Source organism: Abramis brama (assembly GCF_963993115.1).
Source record: "Abramis brama genome assembly, chromosome: 1".
Classification (NCBI taxonomy): Eukaryota; Metazoa; Chordata; class Actinopteri; order Cypriniformes; family Leuciscidae; genus Abramis; species Abramis brama.
Genome location: NC_139963.1, coordinates 16,931,454 through 16,958,191, shown reverse-complemented (window position 1 = coordinate 16,958,191; position 26,738 = coordinate 16,931,454). Strand labels below are relative to the sequence as shown.

Genomic DNA, 26,738 nt, shown 5'->3' with positions numbered 1-26,738 from the left:
CGCTGAGTTTTGTTTAAGTTTAGAGAAAAGTTAGAGTTTTGTAAAAAGTTCACGGAGACGGAGAGGCAGAAAGCATAGCCTGTTTATTTTCTTTATTTTACAAAACATGTTTTGTTTCGATTGTAAGTGGACATTTTACATCTTATTTTTATTTTTACATTTATTTTTTCATATTTCTTATGTCTATTATGTCTAATAACGGAGTATTTTAAGTCTATTTTGCTGCTATGTGAAAAAAATCCAGCAAAACGCACCAGCGCATTTGTCGACCCCAGAGGGTTAACTGTGGATTTGCAAACATTTGCGAAGTGTCCTTTTTTTCCACATGACTTGCAGGTCACTGATGCAGCGGGACCATTTTTAGCATTTGCCAGATGATACAGTGAACCACACCTGAAGCAGGACTTTTCCTGTTTTTTCCATCAGGCTCTGGTGGAGGCTTTCTCGGCTGTTTCCCTGAGTGAAATTTCTGCTGCCTTTGGAAAGTGGATTTATGGATTGCAATAACCCCCATTGGGAATGGATGCGTTTTGCACTGCTTATTCCGCCTGATGTGCCAAAGTCAAGGCCCGTAGCAAAGTAAGATCATCCTCAAGCAGAAGTCTGTCTCTGACTTGACAAAGGTATGCATGCTCTATTAATTGGTCTCTGATAATTTCTTCCTCCATCTCCCCAAACGCACATGGTGCAGCAAGATCTTTATGATCTGTCGGAAAGCATGACGATAAGCCACCATGTTAACATTCGGGACAAAATGTGTCTCAAGGCACTGTTATTGCGTCTTCCATTGTTGCCCCAGTGTTAGGTAGAGTATTAAAGAGTCTCTGTCCTTCCATCCAAAGGCAGTGTTAGAGGATTAGGCAGGCATCTAGCATCAGTCCATCCACCTGCAGAATCATTTATTACCGCAAGGTAATTTTCAAAACTTCTTCACCAAATCATAAAGGGAAGGGTAGGCTCGCCGGGCAGGGTAAACGGAGCAGGAGCAGGGACGGAAGAAGCCATCCTCGCCAATTTGTTATATTTTCAAATAGTATCAGCAAAGAACATGTGGACGCACTTTATTCTATACGTTCTTCCCCCCTTACGTTCTCATAAAGCTCTCCCTACTGGACACAATCGTTTTTTCAGAACACTTAAACACAACAAGCACATGCCATAATACATAAATGATACACGTTCACATGAAGTAAGTGTGAAAAAAAACGTACCAACCTTTTTGTGTGTGTGTAAACTTACTGTATGTGGCGAACAGGACAAGGCAGAGGGCCGTGAGAAATACGAGACGATGCAATGCGCAGGTGTCGCTCATTAGTAATCACGCCACCGGCCTCACGCCGCTCTCTCACGGCCCTCGGCCTCGTCCTGCTCGCCACACTGTACATCCAATTTCACGAATTTGTTGTCATTACCACATAACATCTAAAACCATGAACTGACTGCACAAAAGATGAGAACAACAGCTTAATTAATGTAAGTGCTTTTATAAAATGCTGAGCTTCAAGTTTTAAGTGCGTTTAAGTGTGGTAATCAACATTATGCTACAAATTCCATTGATTGAGCCTAAACCAGAATATTCCTTTAGGTAACATACAGAGGCATACACTCTTTAAAAACATAACAAAGCTCTTACCATAATATTTCAATCGAGCCTTTCCCAGCAATGTGAAAAGTAGTTCACTTCAAGTACGTACGGCCCTGTGCACATCCAAGAGCCGTCCAAGTGTTTCAAGAGAGGCAGCCAAACTTCTCACACATGGAACTTACCACTCCTTCATGCATCAAATGGCCTATGGTCAGAGCTAAAGACACAGAAAGAATGAACTATCCTGAAAAGCACTTTTTTTCTCTTTTCAAGTTTCACAAAAAAGGGGTCAGACAAAAAATGTCTTGCTCTGGTTTCTGGGCTGGAGTGATTTCTGAAAGCCTTTGTTTTGGGAGTTCCAGATGTAGGAGAACTAAGAGAGTCTAGTGCCGTAATCTGGCCGTTCTCTGAGGGCTGAACAGCAGCACAATGTCTGACACTGTTTGGATGGGCCGATGGCACTCTCTTAAGCAACAAGGCCTGTTTTGTGCTGTCAAACTCTCCTTTTCTACTAAATCAAATTGAGCCTTGTGTGCGGCGCCTGCTGCCCATGCAGTCCCTCACTTCCTCCTTTAATGGCACTCTCAAACAGAGCTAGAAGTGCTCTACTGTTCTTGCCACTGACAAGACGGATCACTAAAAGGGGAAGGAAGGGCGGAAGACAAAAGACAAAATGCTGTCTTGAGACTGCAGCCTAAATGGGGCATTTTGAAGGAAAGTTTTCCTGCACAAACTCAAGTCCACTAACTGGCAGGGAATCTGACACATCCTTGGATGTAACAGAAGTCTAGAGGAAATGAATACGACAACTATCTTTGTAATTGGGTGACCACAGACCACCAAATCAAACTTTCTCAAGGTTTCTTCTTGAAATAACATGTAGGAGCAGGCTAAACAACCAATTTAAAACAAATATGCTGTGCAATTGCAGACCAAGTCAATCTTACAAGACACTAATTCTAATAGTTTTAAATCTAGAGATTTTCCACCCTCAATGAATGCGTGTATCAAAATGACTACATGAATATTCTTTTCTCTACTTTCTACATACTTGCTTTGTCAATGACAATACATGTTAAATTTACAATGTTTGTGACATCAGAGATGGACAATAAAAATTAAAACATTCCCTAAAATAAATTCCCTAAAATAAATATTTTCTTTTGGGGGGTTATAGGGTTATGATGTGGTTCTAAACACATTATGGGGACATCAAAATATGACTCAAACATGGCAATATCTAAAATTCTTGTCCATGTGGGGACATTTGTTGTCCCCGTGAGGAAAACAGCTTATAAATCATGCCAATTGATGTTTTTTTGAAAATGTAAGGGGATAGATAGAATATACAGTTTGTGCAGTATAAAATTCAATATGTCTATGGAAAGTCCCCATGAAACATGGAAACCCATTGTGTGCGTGCGTGCGTGTGTGTGTGTGTGTGTGTGTGTATACCTGGGGCCGTATGTATAAAACTACTCAAAAATGCTAAGAATAGGCTTAAGCTTTGACTTGAGTGTCAAAAAATTCTTAGTAAAAAAGACTTGTTAGGAGCTATTTATAAAGAAGCTAAAAGCAACTTCAGCAAAGTCTAAAGCCCTATTCGGACGGGATTAACTTTACAAGGGTAGATGGAGTAATGTAATTTTACCACAGGACGTCTGTAATATTAATGGCCAATTCGCACGGGATAAGATATCTGAGTAAAACTAGCAGAAGTGGGAGGGGTAACTCGATTTGCGCATCGCCGTCACCCTCCTGTCGTCATGTGTGTATTACGTTGCTTCCTGATATCACGTGCGCAAACAACCTATATTTATATAAAACAGTTATGTCCGGTCGAACGATGTATTAATTAACTTCAGATTGGATTGTGTTGGTAAAAGGCACTTACCTAACGCTAAAAGATGTTTCGTGCCTCTATAGTGTTTTCCATCTTCTTTCTGATCTGAATGGTATGTGGAAAACACTTGAGTTTTGCCACAGACTTGTCCCAGCGTCTAGAACGCAACTGAATGCTTTTTAAGACTGACTCTTAGGTGCTAACTGAAGCACTTATGTGTTGTGAACTAAGGACTACAATATGTCAACCCCAAAATAGCTGCCCTCAACCTCTCAGCCAACAGTGAGCCTAGAAGGGTAGTCATGACAGCATGTCACCAGTCATTTCATGCAATTATAATAAAATGATTTAATTAAGACAATGAAACATTTATTTTAATATTTAAATGTATTGATGCTGTGGAATCATTTTCTTTTGATTATGCTTTTTACTGCCAGACGCTGTAGTCACGATCGACCAGCAGGGACTTGCTGGACCAAACTAACCAGCCAAACCTTGACCCCTTGGTGTGCTCACAAACAAACAGGACTGCATTCACATTAATTCCTGGTCTGAATGGAGATGAACAAAATAATCTTTGGTGCATGACACATCAGCAACTCCTCTTTGGTTAAACAAACCTATCTGTGGGCAGAAAACACCCACTGATTGTGGGGGCACTGTGCACTGTACACCACATCATTAAGGACTAAAAGCAGTGTCAACAAACATTGTACAGACCAGACACGCATGCAGAATTAAAGCAGTGCCCTTATAATACAAGCACTCTAACAGCAGCTGTGCTTCATGAAGATACGACACTTGCAGTTTATAAGGTGCTAGAAGAAGCTAGTGCAGTTATCAAAGAAATATTTAACACAAACAGGTCACAATGGAAACCTGGGGCCATGTGTATAAAGATGCTCAGAGTAAAATTTTAATCTTAAGTGTGTCGAAATTCTAAGAATGATGCGATTTTAGTCTTATTCCTAGACTTAAGTATAAGTGTGATTTGTTAAGGTTCCGATATGGTGTTCTTCATTCATTTTTGACCGAAAAATGTTACATTTGTTTATTTTTTTAATTTTTTTTCTTTATCGTAATGGTACGGAACTTGGTAAAGGTTTTGGCACTTGTTATGTGAACAAAAATACAAATCATGGACATGATTCGAGCAGGCTAAATGTTCCTGAAAAAAATAGCCACACTTGTAATGCTCGCGGTCAAAAATGACCGCATTGGAAATGAATGGGAGACGAATTTCATCTAGTGGAAACTTTTGGTACTGCAGCCAAACAAAATCTGACTGAAAGCTCATTTTATGAGATATCAAGCTCAAATTTGGAACACAACCTGTTTAGATTTATTGATTATTAATGTTACTGATTATTAGCTTTGATTTTCTTGCCATTTTAGAGTAAAACGTGATTTTGAAAATATATATTTCATATAAAATATAATATTTTTCAAAACAAAAAATGTAAAATTCTGTAACTTTTTTTAAGTTCACTTTTTAAAACCTTTTTCACTTCAGTAAGAATCTGCCAAGTGTCGTCTCTGAAAAGAGATACAACTTAAGTCTGTCCTCTAGAGCATTCAAGATTTACGACAGTTTAAGTTGGAAATTACATTTTCAGGTCTATGCTCAAAAAGTGAATAAATGGATTATAAATGCAGCGTAAATATAATTTAGTACCAAAAAATCCCCTAAAAATACAAAATATTAAATAAAAAAACATTATCGAACTAAAATATAGTACATTCATTTCATTGAGAAAAAAAAAGAAAAAAGAAATTCGTTCATTTTTGCTCGACACACGGAGAGCACCAGAGGGTTAAGACTAGCTCCTAAATGTTTTAGGAGTGCTGGGCAGGTATTCTAATCTAGTTAGGAGTAACAAGATGGCAGCAGAGAGGGAGGAGATGAAGATATAACGTATTGGAGTTACATGACGACAACATTGAGTTGATAAAACGACACAAGCTTGATCGTCAAGGTATTCTTTTTGTAACTGAGAAAGTCATTAACTTCTCCAACTCTACAAATCAATGCTCTAACAACAGAAATTAAGGTAATAATGACTTTTTTATTTTTGCATAAAATGAATTTTTTTTGCATTTAATGCATTATTAAATCATGAAAGAAATAAAGCTTGTTGAAAGTACTTTTAGAAGCCCTTGATGTAACAATATTTTGTCATTATATGAGCCGAATGACAATAAACTCAACCTTGAATTTCGAACATTTTTCAATTTTTTTATTTTTAAAAACAATGTAATTTGCATTTACATACAGTAATTACAGAACATGTGCATAACTGAAAAGTTCTTCAAATTCAGTACATTCTCTGAAAGTATGGAAATTCATAGAATTATGGATAAAGTTCACAGACAGTATAGGCTAAACGTGTAATTGTTAAAATGGCTTTTTTTGGCGACTGTAGTGGACATTACATGGTTAAACCTATTTGCATTGCATCGTTCATGTCCTTTTTCACATATTTACAATTTATATGTGCATTTATTTATTTATTTATTTATTTATATCAGGTTTGGCTCGTAATATTGCAACAGCTTATCAGCCACAATGTGTTGAATGTGTTCTTGTGGATGCAATGAAACCCCGTAAATCTTGGCACTGACAAATGGTTGTGGCAAGTCTGAGACTCCACGCCTGTCAAGAGAAGTCAAGCGATTAATTAGCCTGAAACAAAAGCCTTCCTGTATCGTTTCCCCCCACCAAGCTTAACCAAAGCCCTGCAGCAAAATCACCTAACTGTGACATTGTAGTCTGAAGTAAACTTGGCGAGTTTTAATTAACACAATCTTAATTAAAGGTGAGAACAGCCGCACCTCTGATTAAAGCTGGGTGTCTAAATTAGACATGATAAGACGATGATGTGGATAGACGGTCTCAAGCACTGCTATCTATACTCGTGGGCTCCATTTCAGTGCAGAGAGGGTAAAAAAGCTGTGTCACAGTAAACAATCCTCTGTCACTCACCCATTTAGAGTCTTTTGTGCAGCCAGTCTGCTGCAGTTGGCTAATTTGCTACAATTGTGTGTGCCAAGTGAGTCTGCTAAAAGCTGATTGGTTATATTGTTCACTAAATGTTGCATATTTTGTGCATTCTGGATTTTTATAAATCTACTAAAGCAGTGGTTTTCATCCAGGCGGCCTCAGCAAACTTCCAATGGGGCCACAAGATGTCTTAAAAGCTGAAACGGATTAAAAAACAGGATCACCAATTGAATTAGGCAGTGTGTCTACGCGTTTTTAGACAGCTGAAAACGGCAGCGCTCCTCTGAAAACGTCTTGCTATGGGTGCTTGAGAGCGCTTTATCATTGCAGCCCGCCGGCCCAAAGTTGCAAGGGTGTTTTTTCTGCTCACAGGCGCTATGGGGGTGCGAGAAGACCACCATTCAACCCGAAAAAAGCCATATAACCATTCCAATGACTCCGAAGCTGTTCTGTTAAGGTAAATTACGCTAAAAAAAAACCCTGCATAGTTCACCTTTAAATTTACATCAAAATATCTGAGCTACTTTTTTAAATGTGGAAAAAAAGTTACTTTATCACATTTAGTGACTGACCGCTCTCCTGTACCTATGTTGAGATAAATTGTAAGTGCAGAGGCGTTTGTGTGCGCTGCGTGTAAACATGATGCTTATTGTAGTTTTAGACTAAACAGGCATTGTGAACAGGCATTTGCTCATCTCACTTGCACAAAAACAGATTCAGTATTTCTCGAAATGAATAAAAACGTGAAATTCTGAATATTAGGCAAACCTGCAATAATTCAATGTGTTAAAAAAACACAAATATACTTTATGTACTTAATCTCACTTTATTAACCAATGTCTTTGCTGTTGACCTTTGGTGATCCCATTCAACCTTAGGAATAAACAAAAAATGACTTCAGTTTAAATGAAATTCAAAACGTAGGTTTGGGAGGAGCCTAAACATTCAGTCCTGTCAATCGTCATTTCACGAGTTCACACTTACATACAATTAGAGGGGGTAAAGTTTAATGCGTATTTGGCGTGCTGTCCGGGGGGAGGGCTCCGAGCTCAGAGTTTGGCCCGAACCCAGAGTACTCCCCCCGTATGTAAGTGTTTAGGACTAGAAGTGTGGAGAAGGGGTGGTGGAGGGATGCTGCTAAACTGTCAATGGATTGAGGTGAGACTGCTGAATGTATATATACCTCTTACCATTGATTGCTGAGTGCTGTCCTCTTGCGTTAATTATCTGAACGTGCTCCTCACGAACTTTGTTAATAAAACATCATTACGAGTGTATTAGCAGCAGACACCACATCATCCCATTGACAAATGTTTCCGGCAGCCCTACTCCTCCCCTTCTCCTCCCGTAAATTATCTCCATCCTCTTATGCGCAGTTTCATCATGGGGGGGTTTTAACTTGGAGCTCAAGCCAAGCCTCGGGTTCGAGCCTCCTCCAAGGACAGCAAGCCAAGTTAGTTTACTATTAACCTTTAAGACTGAATGGGCAGGCGAACTAGTGAACATCACATTTCACTGTGACTGGTGATGACATTTAAATGACAGTGATGAGCGCTGCGTTTTACCCAAACAAAGTTAAATATTCTTCCACTCTCGGCGACCCAAAAAACAGAGTTTTTCAGCATTCCACATTCATTTCCATATTCTTCAAAATATCTTCCTTTGTGTTCAGCAGAACAAAGAAATTCATTATTAAATGGATTATAAATTACTTTCTGAACCTATTCTTCTTCATCATTTGTTCTACAACCGTGCGTGACAATGTGAGGCAGTGAATGAGTATATTCCATGATATCCAAGTGGATATAATTCACCATGTTCTAGCTATATGCAATAAATTATGAAGCTCTAGAACTTTCAACTTTCAATTCTGTGTGTGATATGCAATCTTACATTCCAAACACAATTTGCACATAAACTAATATCTGCTTCCATGTCTCAATTGATTGAAGTTATGTAGGTAATAGAAGTTGAAAGATTAAAGTGGAAGTTTCCAAACGTATCTGTCCAAAATTTTGGCCTCAGATGAAGCCCCATGGACTGCTAACAGACCATCTGTTCTGTTCTACATAAAAACAGTTCCAACCTCACATGCTCCAATCTGAATGCTCGTGGCATTGGGTTTTTGAAATGGTATTTGAAGCACTGACTAGCAAGCCAACTTTGAGCAGAACTGTATATTTTGCTTTGTGTTCAAAGTTAAATTATAATAGTGATTATTACTTTTGGACCTCTGAAATGTCTGGCCTCAAAGTCTATGTTCCACCAATTTCTACAATAATTGGTCAAATATTGTGCCATCATTGATTCACCCATGCATTAATGTTATGTTTACATATCAGTCAAATGGCTCCTTCCTGTCTAAGTGGGAGATTCTTTGCCAGCAGAAGATGCAGTGCGGTTCAGATTTTACACCCAAGACTCTGACTCTGTAAGACTACCTAGACCCTGTTGCTCTCTTTTCATTTCATTTCATTTCATTTATTTGTTTATTTGACAGGGACAGTGCTCATTGATTAACAGTAAAATAACTGTAAATGAGCCAGAGTTAGCTCAACATGCTAATTTTCATCTGTTGTCCCTGGCCAGTTATTATAAAGGCAACCTAAAATCAGCATATAAAAAACATAAAATGACTTTTTACAGTCCACAAGTAATAACAACATCTTTAACATCTGATATACCTTATATGTTCATTCCCTTCATTTATTAATACATATGCAGCTGAAACAACAACAACAACAACAAAAAACAATCATGAATTATTCATTATCCTTGAAACATAGGAAAACCAGAAGGAGTTTGTGTCTAATCTGAGAACCAGCAGGCTATATTGTGCTGTGCTCAATTCATGCTTGCACTAAAAACACAGGTATGTTTCACTCTAACCACTAGGACATCCTCTTAAGTTGACTTTCCTATCAGACAGACTCATGTTCAGATGATTATTCTTATTATTCCTATTTATGATAAACAACAATAAAGCTGCAGAGAAATTAGTAGGCTTTATTGATATAGATGACATTTCATACAAGTTGGGACATATAAATATAGGTTATATACCGGTAACTATATTTGTATGGCAAGCTATTAGTCAGGTTTTATGTGCAGTATTTATCCTACATTTTTTGGTACAGGTCTCAATGAGTTAGTTTGGTTAGCTCACCCAAAAATGCAAGAAAAAATGTCATTCCAAACCCATTAGACTTTTGTTCATCTTAAATCACATTTTAAATGAAATCTGAGAGCTTTCTGTCCCTCCGTTGACAGTTACACAACTACCACTTTGACGCTTCATTATGTTCATAAAGAAATCATAAAACGAATCCATATTAATCAAGCGGTTTGGAATGAATCCATTGTGAATCAAGTGATGAAACGATTGAATTTAGGCTTTTATTCATATATAAACATTAAAGGTAGGGTAGGCAATTTGTTTTCTAAACACTTTTTGTTATACTTTGTTAAACAGCAGCCGCATTTTACAGTTCCTCCTGAACCAAAACAATGAGCTTATGCTGCATTCATGCAATGTCATCACCTGTTAAGGCTATCTTGCATCCCAGGACGGGCTACGTGCCTAAAGTGCCATCTAATGTGGGACGGCCAACGGTTCTGCAGGCTTTTCATCCTCCAACTCAAGCGACGGCAGATGAAGAGAGACTTAATTTGTCAGAGCTCTCAAGATTTATATTCAGAGGTCTTCTTCATGGCGGAAATTCAAACCAGTTGCTGGTGTGTTTCAGGTTGCCCAGGAAGGGGCTTCCCGCATCCAAAAAGACCATCATAACTGGATCGTTCAGGCTATCTCTATGGCCTATCAGGTGCGCAGCTTGCCTTCACCTTTGGCCGTGAGGGCTCACTCTACCAGAGGCATGGCGTCCTCTAGAGCCCTCCTTTCAGGGGCCCCAATCCAAGAAGTGTGCGATGCAGCAGGATAGGCCACCACTGGGACAGGCAGGGCTCGCTGTGGCATAGTGCGTACTCGTTCCCCAAAGTGTCGTTTTCGACGCAGTTCGAGTTCCCTCAAAAGGGAACGTCTCAGGTTACTACTGTAACCCATGTTCCCTGAGAAGGGAACGAGACACTGCGTCCCTTCGCCACGCCTTCCAATGCCTGGGAGCGACTTGCTTCATCACAGAAGCTAACGCTGTTGTGTACCGGCGTCCCTTTGTAGCTTCCGTGTATGCCTTCACAAGTCACGTCATGACGCAACACCAATCACGATTGGCTTAATTCCATTCATGCTTCAGAGGCGCTATTGGGGGGCGTTCCCCAAAGTGTCGTATTTGACGCAGTGTCTCGTTCCCTTCTCAGGGAACAGGGGTTACAGTCGTAACCCGAGACGTTTTCTGTAATCTTCCTAAGTTTTCTATACGTCATCGAAGCATCACCCAATCAGAACACAGTGTGTTTACATTGATCCACATCAAGAATCTCCACATCAAGAATCTTCTGCAAACAGATGATCGATCAACTTGATCCGATTTTCACACGTGCATTATTTAAATTAAAGCTACACTGTGTAGGATTTTCTCCCATCTAGCGGTGAAATTGTTTATGACTACCAACTGAATATTACTTTCTAGCTCCTCCCATTCCGAGGGCGTTTTAACTCCTACGGTGGCCGTATTATTTCAAATCTGCCGGCAAACGCAAGCAAATCTCCCTCTCGCATTCGTCACGGTGCCACTGCGTGTAAAAACGCGAAAGGCGAAGCTTGTATGTCCCTCTTTGTCTAATGTATTTTCAAGATGGAGGCGCAACATGGCTTCCGTACGGTGGCCGAGAGAGCTCAACGCACTGCAACTGAAGAAAACACATGCAAATAGAAAAAACACCCGCAAATTAAGAAAACATCTTCATCAGTTTCACAACACATGTGTGCTCCAAATACTCACAACACAACCAAATACAGAAACGCGCTGCAAAAGTTCACAACACAAACAAATACAGAAACGCGCTGCAAATAGGACAGAACACAACGGAAATGTTTCCGGGTAACCCAATAAGTGACGGACGGACGGCTGGGATGTGCTTATTGCTCGTGAGCTTTACCTATGCCCTACTCTCTTAAAAGGGCAGACGGCAGAGCCCTTGAATTGGGCACTTTGGAGGGAGCGGGGCACTTGTGTGCCATTATGTTGATGAAGGGAGCAACGAAAGACAACGTAATTTCCTCATTATTTTCACCTGGGATGTTCCCATGACAACGCAGCACGTGTCCATCAGCTGAATAACTGTTCTTACAATATAGTATTATTGCTGTTAACATAACTGTTGCAAATAAATATACATTTTATACAACAAAGTTTTTAAAATATGCGTTATATCTGTGTGTGAGTGTCTCAACTTTAAAACTTGCTGTCTCATATTTGGACCCTAGCTGCATTCTAACATTTCTTATGAAACTTATTTTAACATAACATGACAAAATGTGTACAATGTAACTGATGTATAGATTAATGTCTTTCCCTCATGTTCTTTTTCTCTATCTTTTTTTATTTATTTATTTATTTATTTATTTTAGTCTTCAGCTCATTGTTCTTTTTAGTATTCTTATGACATTGAACATATTGTAAATATATTTTGTATATTGTATACAAAGTTGTATGTCATAAACGTGTCATCTCTGTATGTTTTGCAAAAAAAATTAAATAATAATAAAAGTAGACAGCTGTAAGCACTTCCCAGCCGGGTCCGTCACTTATTGGGTTCCCCGGAAACATTTCCGTTGTGTTCTGTTCTATTTGCAGCGCGTTTCTGTATTTGGTTGTGTTGTGAACTTTTGCAGCGCGTTTCTGTATTTGGTTGTGTTGTGAGTATTTGGAGCACGCGTGTGTTGTGAAACAGATGAAGATGTTTTCTTAATTTGCAGGTGTTTTTTCTATTTGCATGTGTTTTCTTCAGTTGCAGCGCGTTGAGCTCTCTCGGCCACCGTACTTCCGCCATTCGAGCGACTCGCTCGTATGTATTCTAAATGGCAGATTATACACTTACAAGAATACTTAATTAGTTGGTTGAAGTGATTACACATTAATGAGAATGTATAATTTTGAAAGAACAAAGTGTTTTTTGCTAAAAATCAACTTAAAATATTACACAGTGTAGCTTTAAAGATACATGGTTAATCAGAAAAATAATGATTATGCTTACAATTACTGCCTATTTATCCTGTTTTTGTTGTTGTTGTTTGCATCATTGAGCATGGTAATTACATGCTCAAGCACATAAACGCAATGGCCAATCAGAGGTATTTAATTAGTCACTGTGCAGAAGAATTTAGCTCAAAGCTCCAATAAACAGTAAATCCGTTGTGCACTGTAGACAGACAGATTAATACAAATTAACACACAACTGCTGTATAAAATTAATTTAAAATATGTATAAAATAAACATGTGTCTTTTATAAAAACTGACTTTTAGAGCTTTTCCCTCAATTAATTATGTGCCCTTAATGTTGTTCTGAAATAGACCGACCTGTAAGCATATTTTGATATGCATTGTCAGACACAGAGAAGATGTGAGGAGGGGCCTCCATGCGCTTTTTGCCGCTGTATGCCACCACCACCTCTGAGTTATACACCGGGAGCCACTTGTAAAGATTCACAGTAACACAGAACAGCCCAGAGTAGGTCTGCAGAGAAATCACAGATATTCATTAAACTGATATTAAGTGCTCCTGTCTGACCATTTTTCAGAACAGAGGCATTACTTACATAAATCATCGACGACGTGTAACGATCTTTGAGGTTAAACAGCACAGAGGGCTCGTTGAGGTGGGTCATCATGGCCATGTCCTCAATTTTATCATACTTGGGTGGATTCATTGGGTGACATTCCTCATCCTTCAGTACTGCAGTCTTCAAGCAGTCACTATGTAATGCCATTTCTTTGTATTTTGAATGGAATGGGTTGCAGTGTAATGCCGTTTAAAGACTCTTCAATCAAAACCGATTTCATGGCATCTCACCTCCCCACTTTCGTTCTGGACTGTAGCTTTGCCTCCTTCCCTGTTCTGAATGATGCCTTTTCTGTACAGTTCTTTGGCATCAGGAACAAAACAGGCTGTCTTGGCATCAAAAGGCCGATTCTGAGCTTCAGTCCTCTCCTTCTCGGGTTTGTGGAGGTAGATTGCAGCTGGCCCGTATTGGGCCATTTCTGCATCGCTGCTCATGATGACCCGAAACTGGAAGAAACAAAACACTGATGTTGTGAAAATATCATGCAAAACCAAGTGGATGAATAGAACAAAAATAAATGGAAAATTTGAACTATACCTTTGCAAGTTCTCACCAGTAGTAGGATATTGATTGCACTGAAAAAAAAAGTATATTATTATATTATTATAGACCTTATATGCCAGAGAAACAAGCGCACAGCAGCCATCTTTAGAATTTTGTCTTTGAACCTCAGTTTTATAGCTCTGTATATTTCTATGGCGTTGCTGTTGAAGAGTGATTAGCTGGTAAGGTGAATTTATTGAATAGTTAACGAAAGTTATCAGGAGCTTTGTAATGTTTGAAGCGGCTGTCATAATAAAACGTCAGTATAGATTTAAAACAAGTGGTTCATTCATATATCCGTAAGATCTTACCTTCATGCTGTGGAAATAAAAACTGGAAGACAGAACACAACAAGCGCAGCGCTGAAAAGGGGTGGGGCTTCATAAAGTCTATTAGTAACACTTTACAATAAGATTTCATTTGTTAACACTAGTTAACTGCATTATTATACGAACATACATACATACTTCTACAGCATTTGTTTGTCTTAGTTAAAGGTACAGCATGTTACTTTTGCTTTAAAAAACAAAACTGCATGCATTTTGCGGAAGAACATTGTTTTGGTTGTGCTTCAGCTCTTCACAATAGATAATGCTTTACAGTGAACTCTGTTAGAGAGCTACATATGGCAATTTATCTGTTCAATAAAATACCTTTCTTACCGTGTCTCTAACAACATTTCAAACGCCTCAGTTCTCGCCATCTCTGAAAAGATAAGTCAATGTTGATTCTTGTTTTATTACAAGCTCTTTTTGTCAGCAGACTCTCCTCTGTTCGGCGGAGGCTGGAGATTTAGCGGCTCCATCTCAAACTTTCTCGCTCATTGTTATAACTAACCTCTGCCACTCCCACGACACACACACGTCAAAGCAGCCAGAGCAACTTTTCTCTATTTATGGATATGACGAGACACACACGGATGAATGAAGTGTAATTTCCAGCGAAAACCATTCCACCAGGTCTAAAATATAAACACATAATAGGCTTACCAATCAGGATAAGACAAAAACATGTTTTGGAAGAAGTATTGATGATATATTGACTCATTATTTAAACTGTGTTAATTTTGAACCAAAAAAAAGTTACATAGTGTACCTTTAATGTTAATTTGAACATTTACTAATGCATTATTAAAATCAAATATTGTATCTGTTAACATTACTTAATGCACTGTGAACTAACATGAACAAACAATGAATAATTGTATTTTTATTAAGTAACTTGGCCAAATTGGGCCTTATTGTAAAGTGTTACTGTTATATTCTAGTATAACAATAAAGTTTTTATGTACAATTTAAACATGTAAACAATTTCAACAGATAAAAAAATACACTTCAATACTTATAATGTTTAGACTAATTATTTAAAATCCATATCTACATTTATTATATTTTTATTCTACAAATAATTTTGTGCACAAGTAATAGATATATATATATAAACTGAATGTGACATTGATCTTACCACGGGTGATCACGAACTGACAATCTCCTTAGCACAGCATGATCCTCCTTTTATTAAGATGTGCCAGACCAGAAAAAAGAAAAGAAAAAAAACACCCTCTATATTCGGGCATATAATTCTATTCAAATCTTAATCATGTCACACTATCTTATGTGCTCCGCTCTTAAGTTGAGCCTCGTCAAAGGCTAATTAAATGTGTCGCCAAGATCAGGTAACATTGTTCAAGAATATATGGATTTAGTGCATGCCTGGAAATCCTTTGTGTTTAACTCATACGTCTTTAAGACAGAACTAAAACAGTAAATGGAAATGTATAAAATCTTAGATGAAAAATGTTAAGATGAAAAGGTTAAGTTTCATCATATAATCAACCACCTTGACATCCAAATTCCTGTCAAACGTAGGTCCGTTTTTTTAATCCACTCACGTCCTTTATTACAGAGACCCTTTGACATTCACTGTTTCAAGACATATTTAGTTAAGGGTTATTTTATTGTGCCATGTGAATTTTTTCACACTGGTTTTGTCTGTGTGCCATATCAGTTACTCTTTAAAGTATCTCACGATCAATTCGTATGAATTCGTACGAATGATAAAAAGATGGCTAATTCGTACGAATTCGTACGACCTCACTCGTACGAATTTGTACGATTTGTCTAAACCCACGTGATGGGTAGGTTTAGGGGCGGGGTCAGGGGTAGGTCATTCGTATATGAACTGATGGCGATATCTAAAGGTGATCAGCTAATCTAGCTATTTTTTACTATTATTTTATTGTATTGTTCAATTTTAATATCCAAATGTTACTGAGAAGATGAAAAATAAAAATAAAAACTTTGAGATATCAATCTGCACATGCTGGACATCAGCTATGCTCATCATTTGTTGCTCCTTTGAAGGCATCTTGAGTAAAACAGCTATAATTAACAAAGCACATACAAAAAACCTGATCCGAAAGTGATTCAACCTGTTTTACATAATACAGAGTTTTGCTGTGCATAACCCACATTCTATTCAATCTCCTTTCCCAGTCTGGATTAAAGAACATTGATATTGCATAAGGAGCAATTTTGAAACAATTTAGATTTTGTTATATACAAAATCTAATTCTGACAACCTCAATCCCATAAAGCATTGCAAACAGCATCCGAATTAAAACTGATGGAGAAATTTAAAACATAGGCTACTCATTTAAAAATCTTGATTACAAATGTAAAAACAATATATTTTAAGTTTATTGCAAAATATGCATATACTGTATATTTAAATATTTAAGTGTTTTGAGACCAAAATATTTCATCTTCCAAGTGCTTTTCCAAGTCATTTTTAAGAGGACAGCATGTCTCAATTCACAAATCACAGTCACAAAGCAATGTATTCTACCTCCTGTTACCAAATGCTGTTCCTAGAAAAGTTACTCTAAGCTTAATATTATGCCACTAACGGATGTATAGGACATGTCTAACAGTTGGATTTCCAGGATAATGTCAAAAGAACATTCTCACATGTAACACAGTTGAAGAATTGTGTAGGACGTCAAACTGAGCTTTGTTGGTGGTATTTTTGGGTCTGGAGGAGCAAGTACTCATAACAATCAGAAGAGCATCTATCCTTGAAAACGGAAGTAAATGTTAGAGAAAAGATTTAAAGTGTCCTCAAGTCACGTGACAAGGTCCCTATTGTGCTCTACCAACCCGATCTCACGGGAAAACCTACAAATTCTACGAGGTGGCTAATTCGTACGAATTCATATTTTTTTGCAAAATCGTACATATTTTACGAATTGCCCAATTCGTATGAATTATACTGTTAACACTTTCTCCGACGACCAGATGTGATGAGACCGGTTTTCCTGTTTGTTCATGTGACATTCAACATAAATCCCATTCTTTCAGTTTAAAGTTGAAATGTTTGTAAGGAGACATGCTTGGGAACAATCATTATTTGTCCGAATAATATTTGGTGAACAGAAATAACACCTTCAAAGGAAGAATGAAAAAGATAGAAATCCATAGTCTGCCTTCTGATCATAAAGGTGATCTCTGATGCATGACATTCCAGAATTAGCCCCATGGGAGTGAGCTTTGATCCTGTTCAACATGTTCAGAAGCCAGGACTTTGATGATGTCACGTGAGTGTGTTTTGACGTAGGATGCCAAAAGGATACTGTGACAGATGGTTGAGGAACCAGCAGCGCTACGTGAGAATTGAACAAAAATCAGTGAAATTGTTGCTAACTGAAAAGAAACATATTTATTTCTTTATTTTTTTTGCACATTGATCTGTGCATCAGTTTGACTTTGTATAAAGTTTTTAAAGTTTTTTTTTAGGTTCATTTAGGTCATACATTTAGACAAGTTTAATCATTTGGAGCCATTTATTTGTGCATAGTATTGTTGAATCAATACCTCTCACATTTGTGATTGCAATTGTCCTTGCAGAGGATCAGAACACCCAAAGTGAAGGTTAGATTCCCAAGTGCCTAATTGATCTGCTTTAAGCATGAGTGCAGCAAATGACCTGTATATGAAAGCTAAGGCCACTTGCAAGATGTCCAAGGCATTGTGAACACAGTCAATCACAGTATTACTAGCAATCAACTCAACACTCAAAAACTCAAATTAACATTACCAATTTTTATAGCATCATCAACATAGAGGATTTATATTTACATACGGCACAGAATAAGATTTAAATAAGTTTTGCACAAACAGATTTACAGATGGTTCCCAACCCAGAATAAATATATGTGGGTATATTTTTGGCAATGGCCAACAATACATTGGGTTAAAATTATTGATTTTTCTTTTATGCCAAAAATCATTAGGATATTAAGTAAAGATCATGTTCCATGAAGATATTTTGTAAATTTCCTACCGTAAATATATAAAACATTTATCTTTGTGAGTGAATGCAGCACAATCACGAACATAAATGGACAACTTTAAAGGCGATTTTCTCAATGTTTTGATTTTTTTGCACTCCCAGATTCCAGATGTTCTAAAAGTTGTCTATCAGCCAAATATTGTCCTATCATAACAGACCATACATCAATGGAAAGCTTATTTATTCAGCTTTCATATGATGTATAAATCTCAATTTCAAAATTGTAACCCATGTGACTGGTTTTGTGGTCCAGGGTCACATTTAAAGAATGTCAATCTTGAAAAGAAAATAGTTTGGCAAAATCTTTTACTAGCTGTTATTTCTTTAAAGGGGTGGTATAATGCCCTTTTCACAAGATGTAAAATAAATCTCTGAGGTCCCCAGATTGTGTATGTTAAAATTTAGCTCAAAATAACCCACGGATATTTTAGTATGTTAAAATTGTCACGTTTTGAGGGTGAGCAAAAACGCACCGTTTTGTGTCTGTCCCTTTAAATGCAAATGAGCTGCTGCTCGGGGCACAGGGGGCGGAGCTTCAACAGCTTGTGTCCTTTTACCTCACACAGACATGCACTGAAAATTTCAAAAACTTTTAGCCTTTTATGTTCAAATAGGATTCAGACAATGATGGAGAGACTCAAGAAGAAGTGACAACATGTAGACAACATTTCTGAATGGTTAGTTGATGAATTTATGTATCTTATGTGTAGTTATCTTCGTCATTGATTAGCATATTCTGTCATGATAATCTATAAATCGTGTTCCGGGGGCGGGGTTTATGTAAATTCTGGGGTTGGTGATGTCACTAACCCTGGAGGAATGTCGTGTAGTCCCTACCAGCCGTTTGTTGTAGTCCTTAAAAAGCGATTTCTTTAAAAGCAAATATCTCCCTTTGCTTTGAACTTTGAGCATTGTAACTTTGCAGATGTTGTTTATGCTTAAACAGCAACATTAAACACTAACTAAAGTTAGAACATTTAAATCATAATCAACCACCCCTTTAAAAACTATAAACAAAACTATTCACTGCTGATTAATAACAACTTTTGATCACTAAATCAGTCATATGGTCAGTCAATTGTTTTCAATACAGGTTCACGTTGAGGGCCAGGCAGTCAGGTACAGCACATGCGAGTGCCCAATCGGCAGAGACAAGTGCCATCATATGGCAGCTTTGTTGATTTGGGTGGAAAAAAATGTGTCCCGCACCGATGTGGAATGTGTGTGGAAGAAGGCCAACACTCCGAAGGGGGCGAAAATTGCATCCAAGAGAGTGTCTGAGATGACACCATCCACAACACAAGGTTTGTAATAAGTTTGTTGATGTTGCCTGGTTTGAATTACTTTTGAATTGGTTTTAAGCTATTGCTAATAAGATTAATCATATTTATGAAACTCGTCTAACATACACTCACGGTGTGTTGTAATTCAGCTAAAAATCATGACCGTGAGCTATCACCACATTGAAATATAGTTGCAAGACAGTGAGGCTGAGATGTACACTGTGATTTTTTTAAAAGCTTAGATAAAAGCATATAAATGAATGATCATAATAAAACGCTGTTAAATTGAGAAATATTCATCACTTGAAACGATCTTAAATACTATTATTCATTTTTATAACCAGTTTTATACCATTATTTCAGCTGGCATCAAAAGACCTGTCACCAGGAGGACAAAGAATGGGCTCAGGCATCCTTATTGCAACTTGGGCATTTTACTGCGATGGGGTGGATTTTGAGTCCAGAGACGCCTATTATTTTTTTACTTTTGTACTTTCATGTTCCCTTAAAATTAGCAGAAACATTACAATAACACTACATTAAATGAATGACAATTTTGTACAATGTTAAATAATTTCTTGAAATTTGAACCAGAGGTTTCAAACTGTTTATTATAGTTAAAAACTAACATTACATAATTTAGGCTCATGAAAAATGTGGTAAACTACACACATGTATGCATGTAAACCATTGCTTTCATTTCAAATGTATTTTGTATACACTATGTGGCTAAGTATGTGGACACCTCACTGACTTCACAACTTGTGCCTAACTTTAAATCTAGACTCTCCCAATCAAGACATTTGATGGGCTGGTGACCAGCCCAGGTTTTGTCCAAGCTGAGGACAAGGCTCTATATGTGCTGTCAGTGATCAGGAGAAGCAGCAGATTGAGGAAGCAACAGTTGGCCAGGCTAAGAACGCATAATGGTAAGAAAGCTTATTAATAAAAACAAAATTCTGGTGGTTCTGAGAGCATAAGACTCTGAAACTTAAATATATGGAAACAAACAACACAAGCATAACTAAGTTAGCCCTGATGACATTCTGCTACTCTCTAAGACAATCCTGAACACCTTGATTAGCAGGATCAGGTGTTTTATTAGTGTTGAAGCTTAACTCTGAAGGGCTGTGGCACACCAGGAACTGAGTTTGACAAAAAATGTACTTATTGTAAGCTGATATGGATAAAAGTGTCTGCTAAAGGCTGTAAATTTGCTCTGAATTTAGAAAATGCACTGCAGAATGACAAATGGTTTTTACATGAAACTGTAATGCCAATTGTTGAGCAAAAATGGTCTCTCTCATGGTTGATTTCTTTTAACAGGCTTGCATATGGTAAGAAAAGGATAACCGCAAGTAATTTTGGTTTGGTCTTACCCGCCTTCCTTATTCAAAACCCTGCTTGGCCAGTACAACCTCAAAGAAGCATCTAAAGTGAAGTTGTAGTTAAGTGAATATTTAAAATGAAGGCATCTGTGTTTGTGAATACACTTATTAAGACTAAGTGGTATTTGTTGACACCTTAAAATAAAGAGTAATCAAATAAAACTATATATACAGTTATTTATATACAGACATATGTATTACACCCATTAACCTGTATTTTGAATTTTTAATTGATTTCTGCAAGCAAATATGCATAAATTGATGTATGTACAATACAGTTAAAGGGATAGTTCACCCAAAAATGAAAATTAGCCCATGATTTACTCACCCTGAAGCCATCCTATGTGTATATGACATTCTTCTTTCAGACGAATACAGTCGGAGTTATATTAAAAAATGTCCTGGCTCTTCCAAGCTTTATAATGGGAGTGAATGGCTGTATGTCTTTGGAAGTCCATCAAAAGGCATCTATCCATCATAAAACTGCTCGAAACGACTCCGGGGGGTTAAAGATTTCGACTAAAATAACTAGCTAAACTTACGCTAAAAGAGTAACCCTTGAACTTGAAAATCATGGGCTAATTTTAATTTTTGGGTGAACTATCCCGCTTATACCTAGAACTCATGCAATTTCACAGAGAATGGGTGTTTGTAAATTTGTAAGACACACACACACTTTAAGTATTTTGTTAATATTTAGTCTGAACTGGTACGGAACGTGGTCCAAAATGTGAAACATTTTCAGTCGCTGAATTGAACACTCCACATGTAACCTAGCTTTTGAGAGGAGTCTGTTATTGTTCACTTCCTCCTGCGTAAACTGTCCATTGATGGGGAAAGACGGGATGTTCAGAGAAACTCCTTCTGGCAGAATGTCCTGAAATGTGAAGCCCTTGTCTGCCATAACCATATCACCAGGACGTAAATGTTGGAGAAGTCCACAGTCAGCTGTTATTGCCCTGTCTGAGGCACTCTCACAGTACAGGTCACTGGCAAAAGTAATAACTCCGTTAGGCGCGACACCGATTAAAGCCTTAAGAGTGTTTCGTCCTTTGTACCGGCTGTACAAATGACACTGTGTATCAAGCCTCTCTGTGTTAGAGACGGCAACCTCTGTGCAGTCGAGCACGATCCTACAGTTGGGGAAGGGCTGGAAGCAGTCTGGCAGTGATGTTTGATTCTTGGCTGTGGAGGGGATGTTGTTCTCAAGCAAACCGACATACAAAACGTCATACAGGGCACTAATGATGGTGGTGAAGATGTTCGTTACTGTGGCTGTGCTACAGTTAAACCTTGTCGCAAGGTCTACGTGGTCGCAATTTAATCTAAGCTTCATTAAGGTCAGGAGCAATTGATCAACTAGGGGCATCATTTGGACAGTCCAATCAGAATGATATTGTAGCTCGAATTTAGAAAGAAGCGCCTCCAAAAACAGGACAGTGGCAGCATCAGGCAATCCAGTATAATATTGAACTCTGTCAGGGCTGGAAGAAATTTGACTAAAGGAAAAAGTTTGCTTCTGTTTCTCCAATTGTTTTTTCAATTGGTCATTCTCTTTCCTCAGCGTGTCATTCTCCACCTCAAGTGCCACAAGACTTTTTGAAGTACATGGGGACTCGGCAGGTACCATGTCAGCATCCGTTCCCTCATCCTCACCACTGCTAGGGACCATTTGTTTCTTCCGTTTTATAGGGAGATGGCTGAGGTGCTTGGGGAATTGGAAAGTCTTTCCCACATTCCAAGCAAATCGCGATGGCCCAGCAGCTTTTCCATTGGGGAAATGCCAACTGCACACCCTGGAGTTGCAGTTTGGGGTGAAGTTTTCACGTCTGTAAAAACAATAAACAAAATAAATTTTAATATTACTTAAATTATTTGTCATGTGAACGCACTACAATAACAGTAAAGCAGTCATTGGCAATAATTGCTGTCTACAAATGTTTTGTTTCAGGTGTGTGCATGTGTGAACTGTAAAAACTGTCCGTTTTTATTTAGCTTGTTGTCCTGTTTGTTTAAGCTTGTTCTGTGTATGTACACTGAGAGCAATGTAAGATCAGAGTCAAATATGTAAACATACCTGGCCATTAATCATGATTCTGATCTTATATCTCAGACTCCCTCCAATTACCCAATTCCCGCTCAATTATTATAGCAAGAAAAAAAACATTAGACCAGTTAAAGTATGATAATATGCTAACATTTCTCATTAACGTTACACCCATTAACCTGTTTTTTTACTTTTTAATCTGATTTCTGCAAGCAAATATGCAGAAATTGATGTATGTACAATACAGTTAAAGGGATAGTTCACTCAAAAATGAAAATTAGCCCATGATTTACTCACACTGAAGCCATCCTAGGTGTATATGACATTCTTCTTTCAGACGAATACAATCGGAGTTATATTAAAAATGTCTTGGATGTATTATAGAAATGAGAAACGTTGGCAGATTATCATACTTAAACTGGTCTAATTGTTTTTCTTGCTACGTACACACATCTTCGTGCTTCAGCTTGACATTGACCATTTTTATTTTATTTTTTTGAACACCAAGAACGTAACAAAAACAGAATATACACCTACAATGGCATTGATATTTACAGATAAATGAGTGTTAAGCAAGGCACATGTCAGTCAAATAAATGGATAATGTCAAAAGAAAATGACATATATTTGAAGAAAGAAAAAAACAAAAGAAAAAAACAAAAACAAGAAGGGGTCTCTTCATTCCTGTCCAGGAAACCAGGCTATTATCATTAAAAATATTTAAAACATAATCTTCATTTCCGAGAAGGTTAGAGTTAAACTTCCAATAACCCTTGTTACGGAAAGGTTTATTTTTATGATATATCATCAATTCAATTAAACAGTGATCTGTTAGGGGAGCTGCCGATATACTAGATATAGTTTGATAAGGCAAAAAACTATGAGAAATTAACCAAAAAACAATTCGGGACTTGCAAGAAGCATCAGGTTTAAACCAAGAAAACTGTCTTAGATTGGGGTTTGACTCACGCCAGGGATCTATTAAACCTTACAAAACATTACAAAAGTGTAATTGTAATGATTTACATTATATTTAGTTGGTGACCTATCTAACCACTCATCATACACCATATTAAAGTCACCACCCAATATAATAAAAACAGTAGCATACTTTGCTTTCATTTCCTCTAATATCAGTGAAATTTCTGAAATTAAAGATTTGTTTTGGGATAAATTGTTATAACCATACACATTTCCAAAGACAATGTAACAATGTTAAATTTTTTGAATGCAAAATAACCAATGTCCATTAGGGTGGTCCTTATTTTTAAAGTCTCCAATTGTCATGGGTTTATATAAGAAAATACAGCATGCCAATTTTTTATGGCAGTAACATAATAATTACTGGTAGCTCAATAGCTTTAAACTTTCTGAGATTTTGATGATTTTCGTAAAAACAGATCATTTGAATTGGTATTATACCTGGCTAGTAAAATTCTAAAAAAATCTCCATAAAAGCATCTAATGCACCATATATTCCTAAATATGTATTTTACATACATATTTTACATACATATCTCAGTTTACTTATTGTAGAAACTAAATCCAAATTAATCCACCCATGACCCGGTTTAGCAGAATTACCTTTCCTGGTGGAATCAATACTTTCTATTGATGATCACCTTGGTTATTGTTTGGGTTTAGAGCACATTTTTTTGGTTAAAAAAATTACATTACGTTCCTTGAAATTGACCCGGAACTTTGGCCGAATCAAGCAGATTATCAGGAGGCACAGGCAACCATACATGCAATGAAAGTAGTCAATGATCACGCCGAGAGAGGAGTGGCTCTGATTCAAGAATACAATGGCTCTCTCACACACTCTGAAGAACAATTGCAGTTTCTCCTTCATGTGGTGAAAGATCACCGACGGATCTATCCGGACTGCAAAAAGTCAACACTGGCTGCTGAGCATCAGAAATGAGGGATTGTTGAAAACTTTGTGCTTTTTTTTAGATTGTTGTCATTGTTGTCATGTCAGTGTTGCTCTGATTTCAATAAAATGTAGTTCATTTGCAGCAACTTTTAATATTACTTGCATATCACAATAACGCCGCACATCTTAACATAGGCAATCTTCCACATGATTGAGCTACCTCTAAATATCTTTTTTTTTTTGTCAACATTTTTGCATATTTCTAATTTTGAAGTTAAAAGTAACAGTTTAAGAGGTTAAGACACTAACATTTTGCAAAAAAAAAAAAAAAAATTGGACTTGATAAGGACCACCCTAATGTCTATCCAAGCTAGATCTTGACTCAACAAGTTTCCCAGGGAAATTGTTAAACAGAAAAGCAACACAGAGCCAGTTGTGCCATGAGCAAATAAACGATGAGCTCAATGTGGGGTTTTTTGCAAAGTTTCCTGCAAAAAAAACACATTGAGCTTTTTTTTTCTTTACAAAACAGAAATGTAGCTTTTCTTTTTATACTGTCTCTCAGACCCCTAACATTTAGTGTAAGAAAAGAAATGCAGCTGCTGAGTTTCTTGTCATTGACTATTGCCAAAGCTAATGTTAGCTAGTTAGCCTTAGCTAGCTAGTTTCTTCTTAACTAGGCTGCACAGAACAATGCCTGACAACCGAAACATGATGCAAGATTTGGGTTTATAGCAACAAACAACATATAAAACCCATAGACTACATAAGTCTTTTTCTCAAATGGCTGGTTTTGCTTTGGCACCAGTGGGTGCTAACGTTAGCACCATAGACTGTGGTTAGCACCCACTGGTGCCAAAGTTTCTTCATTCGTTTAAGATTTGTAACTTACCTTATCAACTGCAGCCATTTCCTCTTCTCTTTCTCGTCACAGGGAAAGCGGTAAAATGACAGCTGAATGTCACTTGTTTTTTTAAACTCTGATCTGTTCAAACAACACGGGACACAGCACTGTGGCATTGTAAAAGCACCAGCCAAAGCGGTAACGTTAGATAGAGAGAGACATAGACAGGACAATGCCTTTGTTTGGACCCGGAAACAGTATAATCGGAGAGTGGTTACGTCACGATTTAACAACCGGCTAGGTAAGGGAATATGACACATCATGCTTTTATTTATTTGAAGACATTTAAGCTAAAGGGTGTCATCTGCTGGTGAACTGTAGAGACCTACATGCTTGAAAGAAGCATCTTGATCATCCAGGGAGTGGGACATTGTGTAGGAATTTCTCCCATCTAGTGGTGAAATTGTATTTTGCATTGAAACGCTCTCCAGCGCCTCGCTTTTTCAAATGCGTGTTGCATCTACGATAGCCGTTATGTACCAAAAAGCTATGACAGGACGTCTTCTAATTTGAGTTTTCCTTCGGGTGAACAGGTTTGTTATTTCAAGACCGTAACATTGACTTACCTGTCGAGAAGAAAGCAGGCAACTTCAGAGTCTCTTTTGAAAGCTTTCTGCTGCATCAACTCTTTCCACCTGGAAAATGCTATCCCGACATTAACCCTTGTTTTTTGTAATCTCCGGTCACGTTTCCTTTTACGGTCTATTTTGGTCTTTTTCGACGACGAGGACTCCTTATCATGTGACTCAGCATATGTATGGTCCTCCATTATAAATAACCGTGCAGTGCAGCCTTTTAAACTTGCCGGGGCAGTGAAGCGCCTCTCACTGCTCTGCTCCTCAGTTTCGGCTGGCTTCAGTCACGTGACGCTGGGTCTGAACGGAAACGCGTTTGCCTAGTACTTTTTGTCCCTCTCTGCTATTATAGTTTTTCAAGATGGCGGAACTACATGGGAGCCTCCGTGGACCTACCCGTCCCATGTATATAAAGATAATAAATTCTTCGTCTACGAGGATAAGTCCGATCATTGGCATATGCATTTGTACACCATTGAGGACATATTTATGAATAAAAATATTGATTTTAGATAATAAAATACCTAAAAACTACACATTGTCGCTTTAAAGAGCACAGGGAAAACACATGGCATTGAAATTAAAATATAATGAACATAT

At 37.6% G+C, this 26,738-nt stretch overlaps 2 protein-coding genes and 1 long non-coding RNA gene across 4 annotated transcripts in view; 1 reads left to right on the top strand and 2 right to left on the bottom strand.

Annotated features, from left to right (window-relative positions):
- Positions 1-3,695, bottom strand: part of gas7a (growth arrest-specific 7a) — a 57,692-nt gene extending 53,997 nt beyond the window's left edge. The window contains exon 1 of the mRNA XM_084131041.1: positions 1,634-3,695. Coding sequence (XP_083987167.1) covers positions 1,634-1,636 — 3 coding nt within the window. The 5' untranslated portion in view covers positions 1,637-3,695. The remainder of the gene's footprint in view (positions 1-1,633) is intronic.
- On the top strand, positions 386-19,850 carry LOC311093639. The gene is made up of 3 exons (XR_014608456.1): positions 386-623; positions 19,159-19,369; positions 19,712-19,850. It is a non-coding gene; the product is annotated as an uncharacterized lncRNA (long non-coding RNA).
- Positions 19,410-26,556, bottom strand: LOC311093542 (uncharacterized protein). 2 transcript variants are annotated; one of them, XM_084131022.1, is made up of 2 exons: positions 26,130-26,556; positions 19,410-22,565 (listed from the first exon to the last, which is right to left on the bottom strand). In XM_084131022.1, exons 1-2 carry the CDS (start codon positions 26,330-26,332, stop codon positions 21,359-21,361), a joined length of 1,410 nt encoding a protein of 469 aa, XP_083987148.1. In that variant the 5' UTR covers positions 26,333-26,556; the 3' UTR covers positions 19,410-21,358. The 2 variants fall into 2 exon arrangements, with proteins under 2 accessions (XP_083987148.1, XP_083987147.1); XM_084131021.1 differs by lacking the exon at positions 26,130-26,556 and adding an exon at positions 25,552-26,095.
- Between the last annotated feature and the right edge of the window lie 182 nt (positions 26,557-26,738).

Bases quoted from the DNA above. Each gene is read 5' to 3' on its own strand.
- LOC311093542 (XM_084131021.1), bottom strand. From the start codon at position 25,826: ATGATGTGTCATATTCCCTTACCTAGCCGGTTGTTAAATCGTGACGTA. The intron at 22,566-25,551 runs GTAAGTTACAAA...TTGTTTTTACAG, and splicing joins AAATGGCTGCAGTTGATAAG to ACGTGAAAACTTCACCCCAA.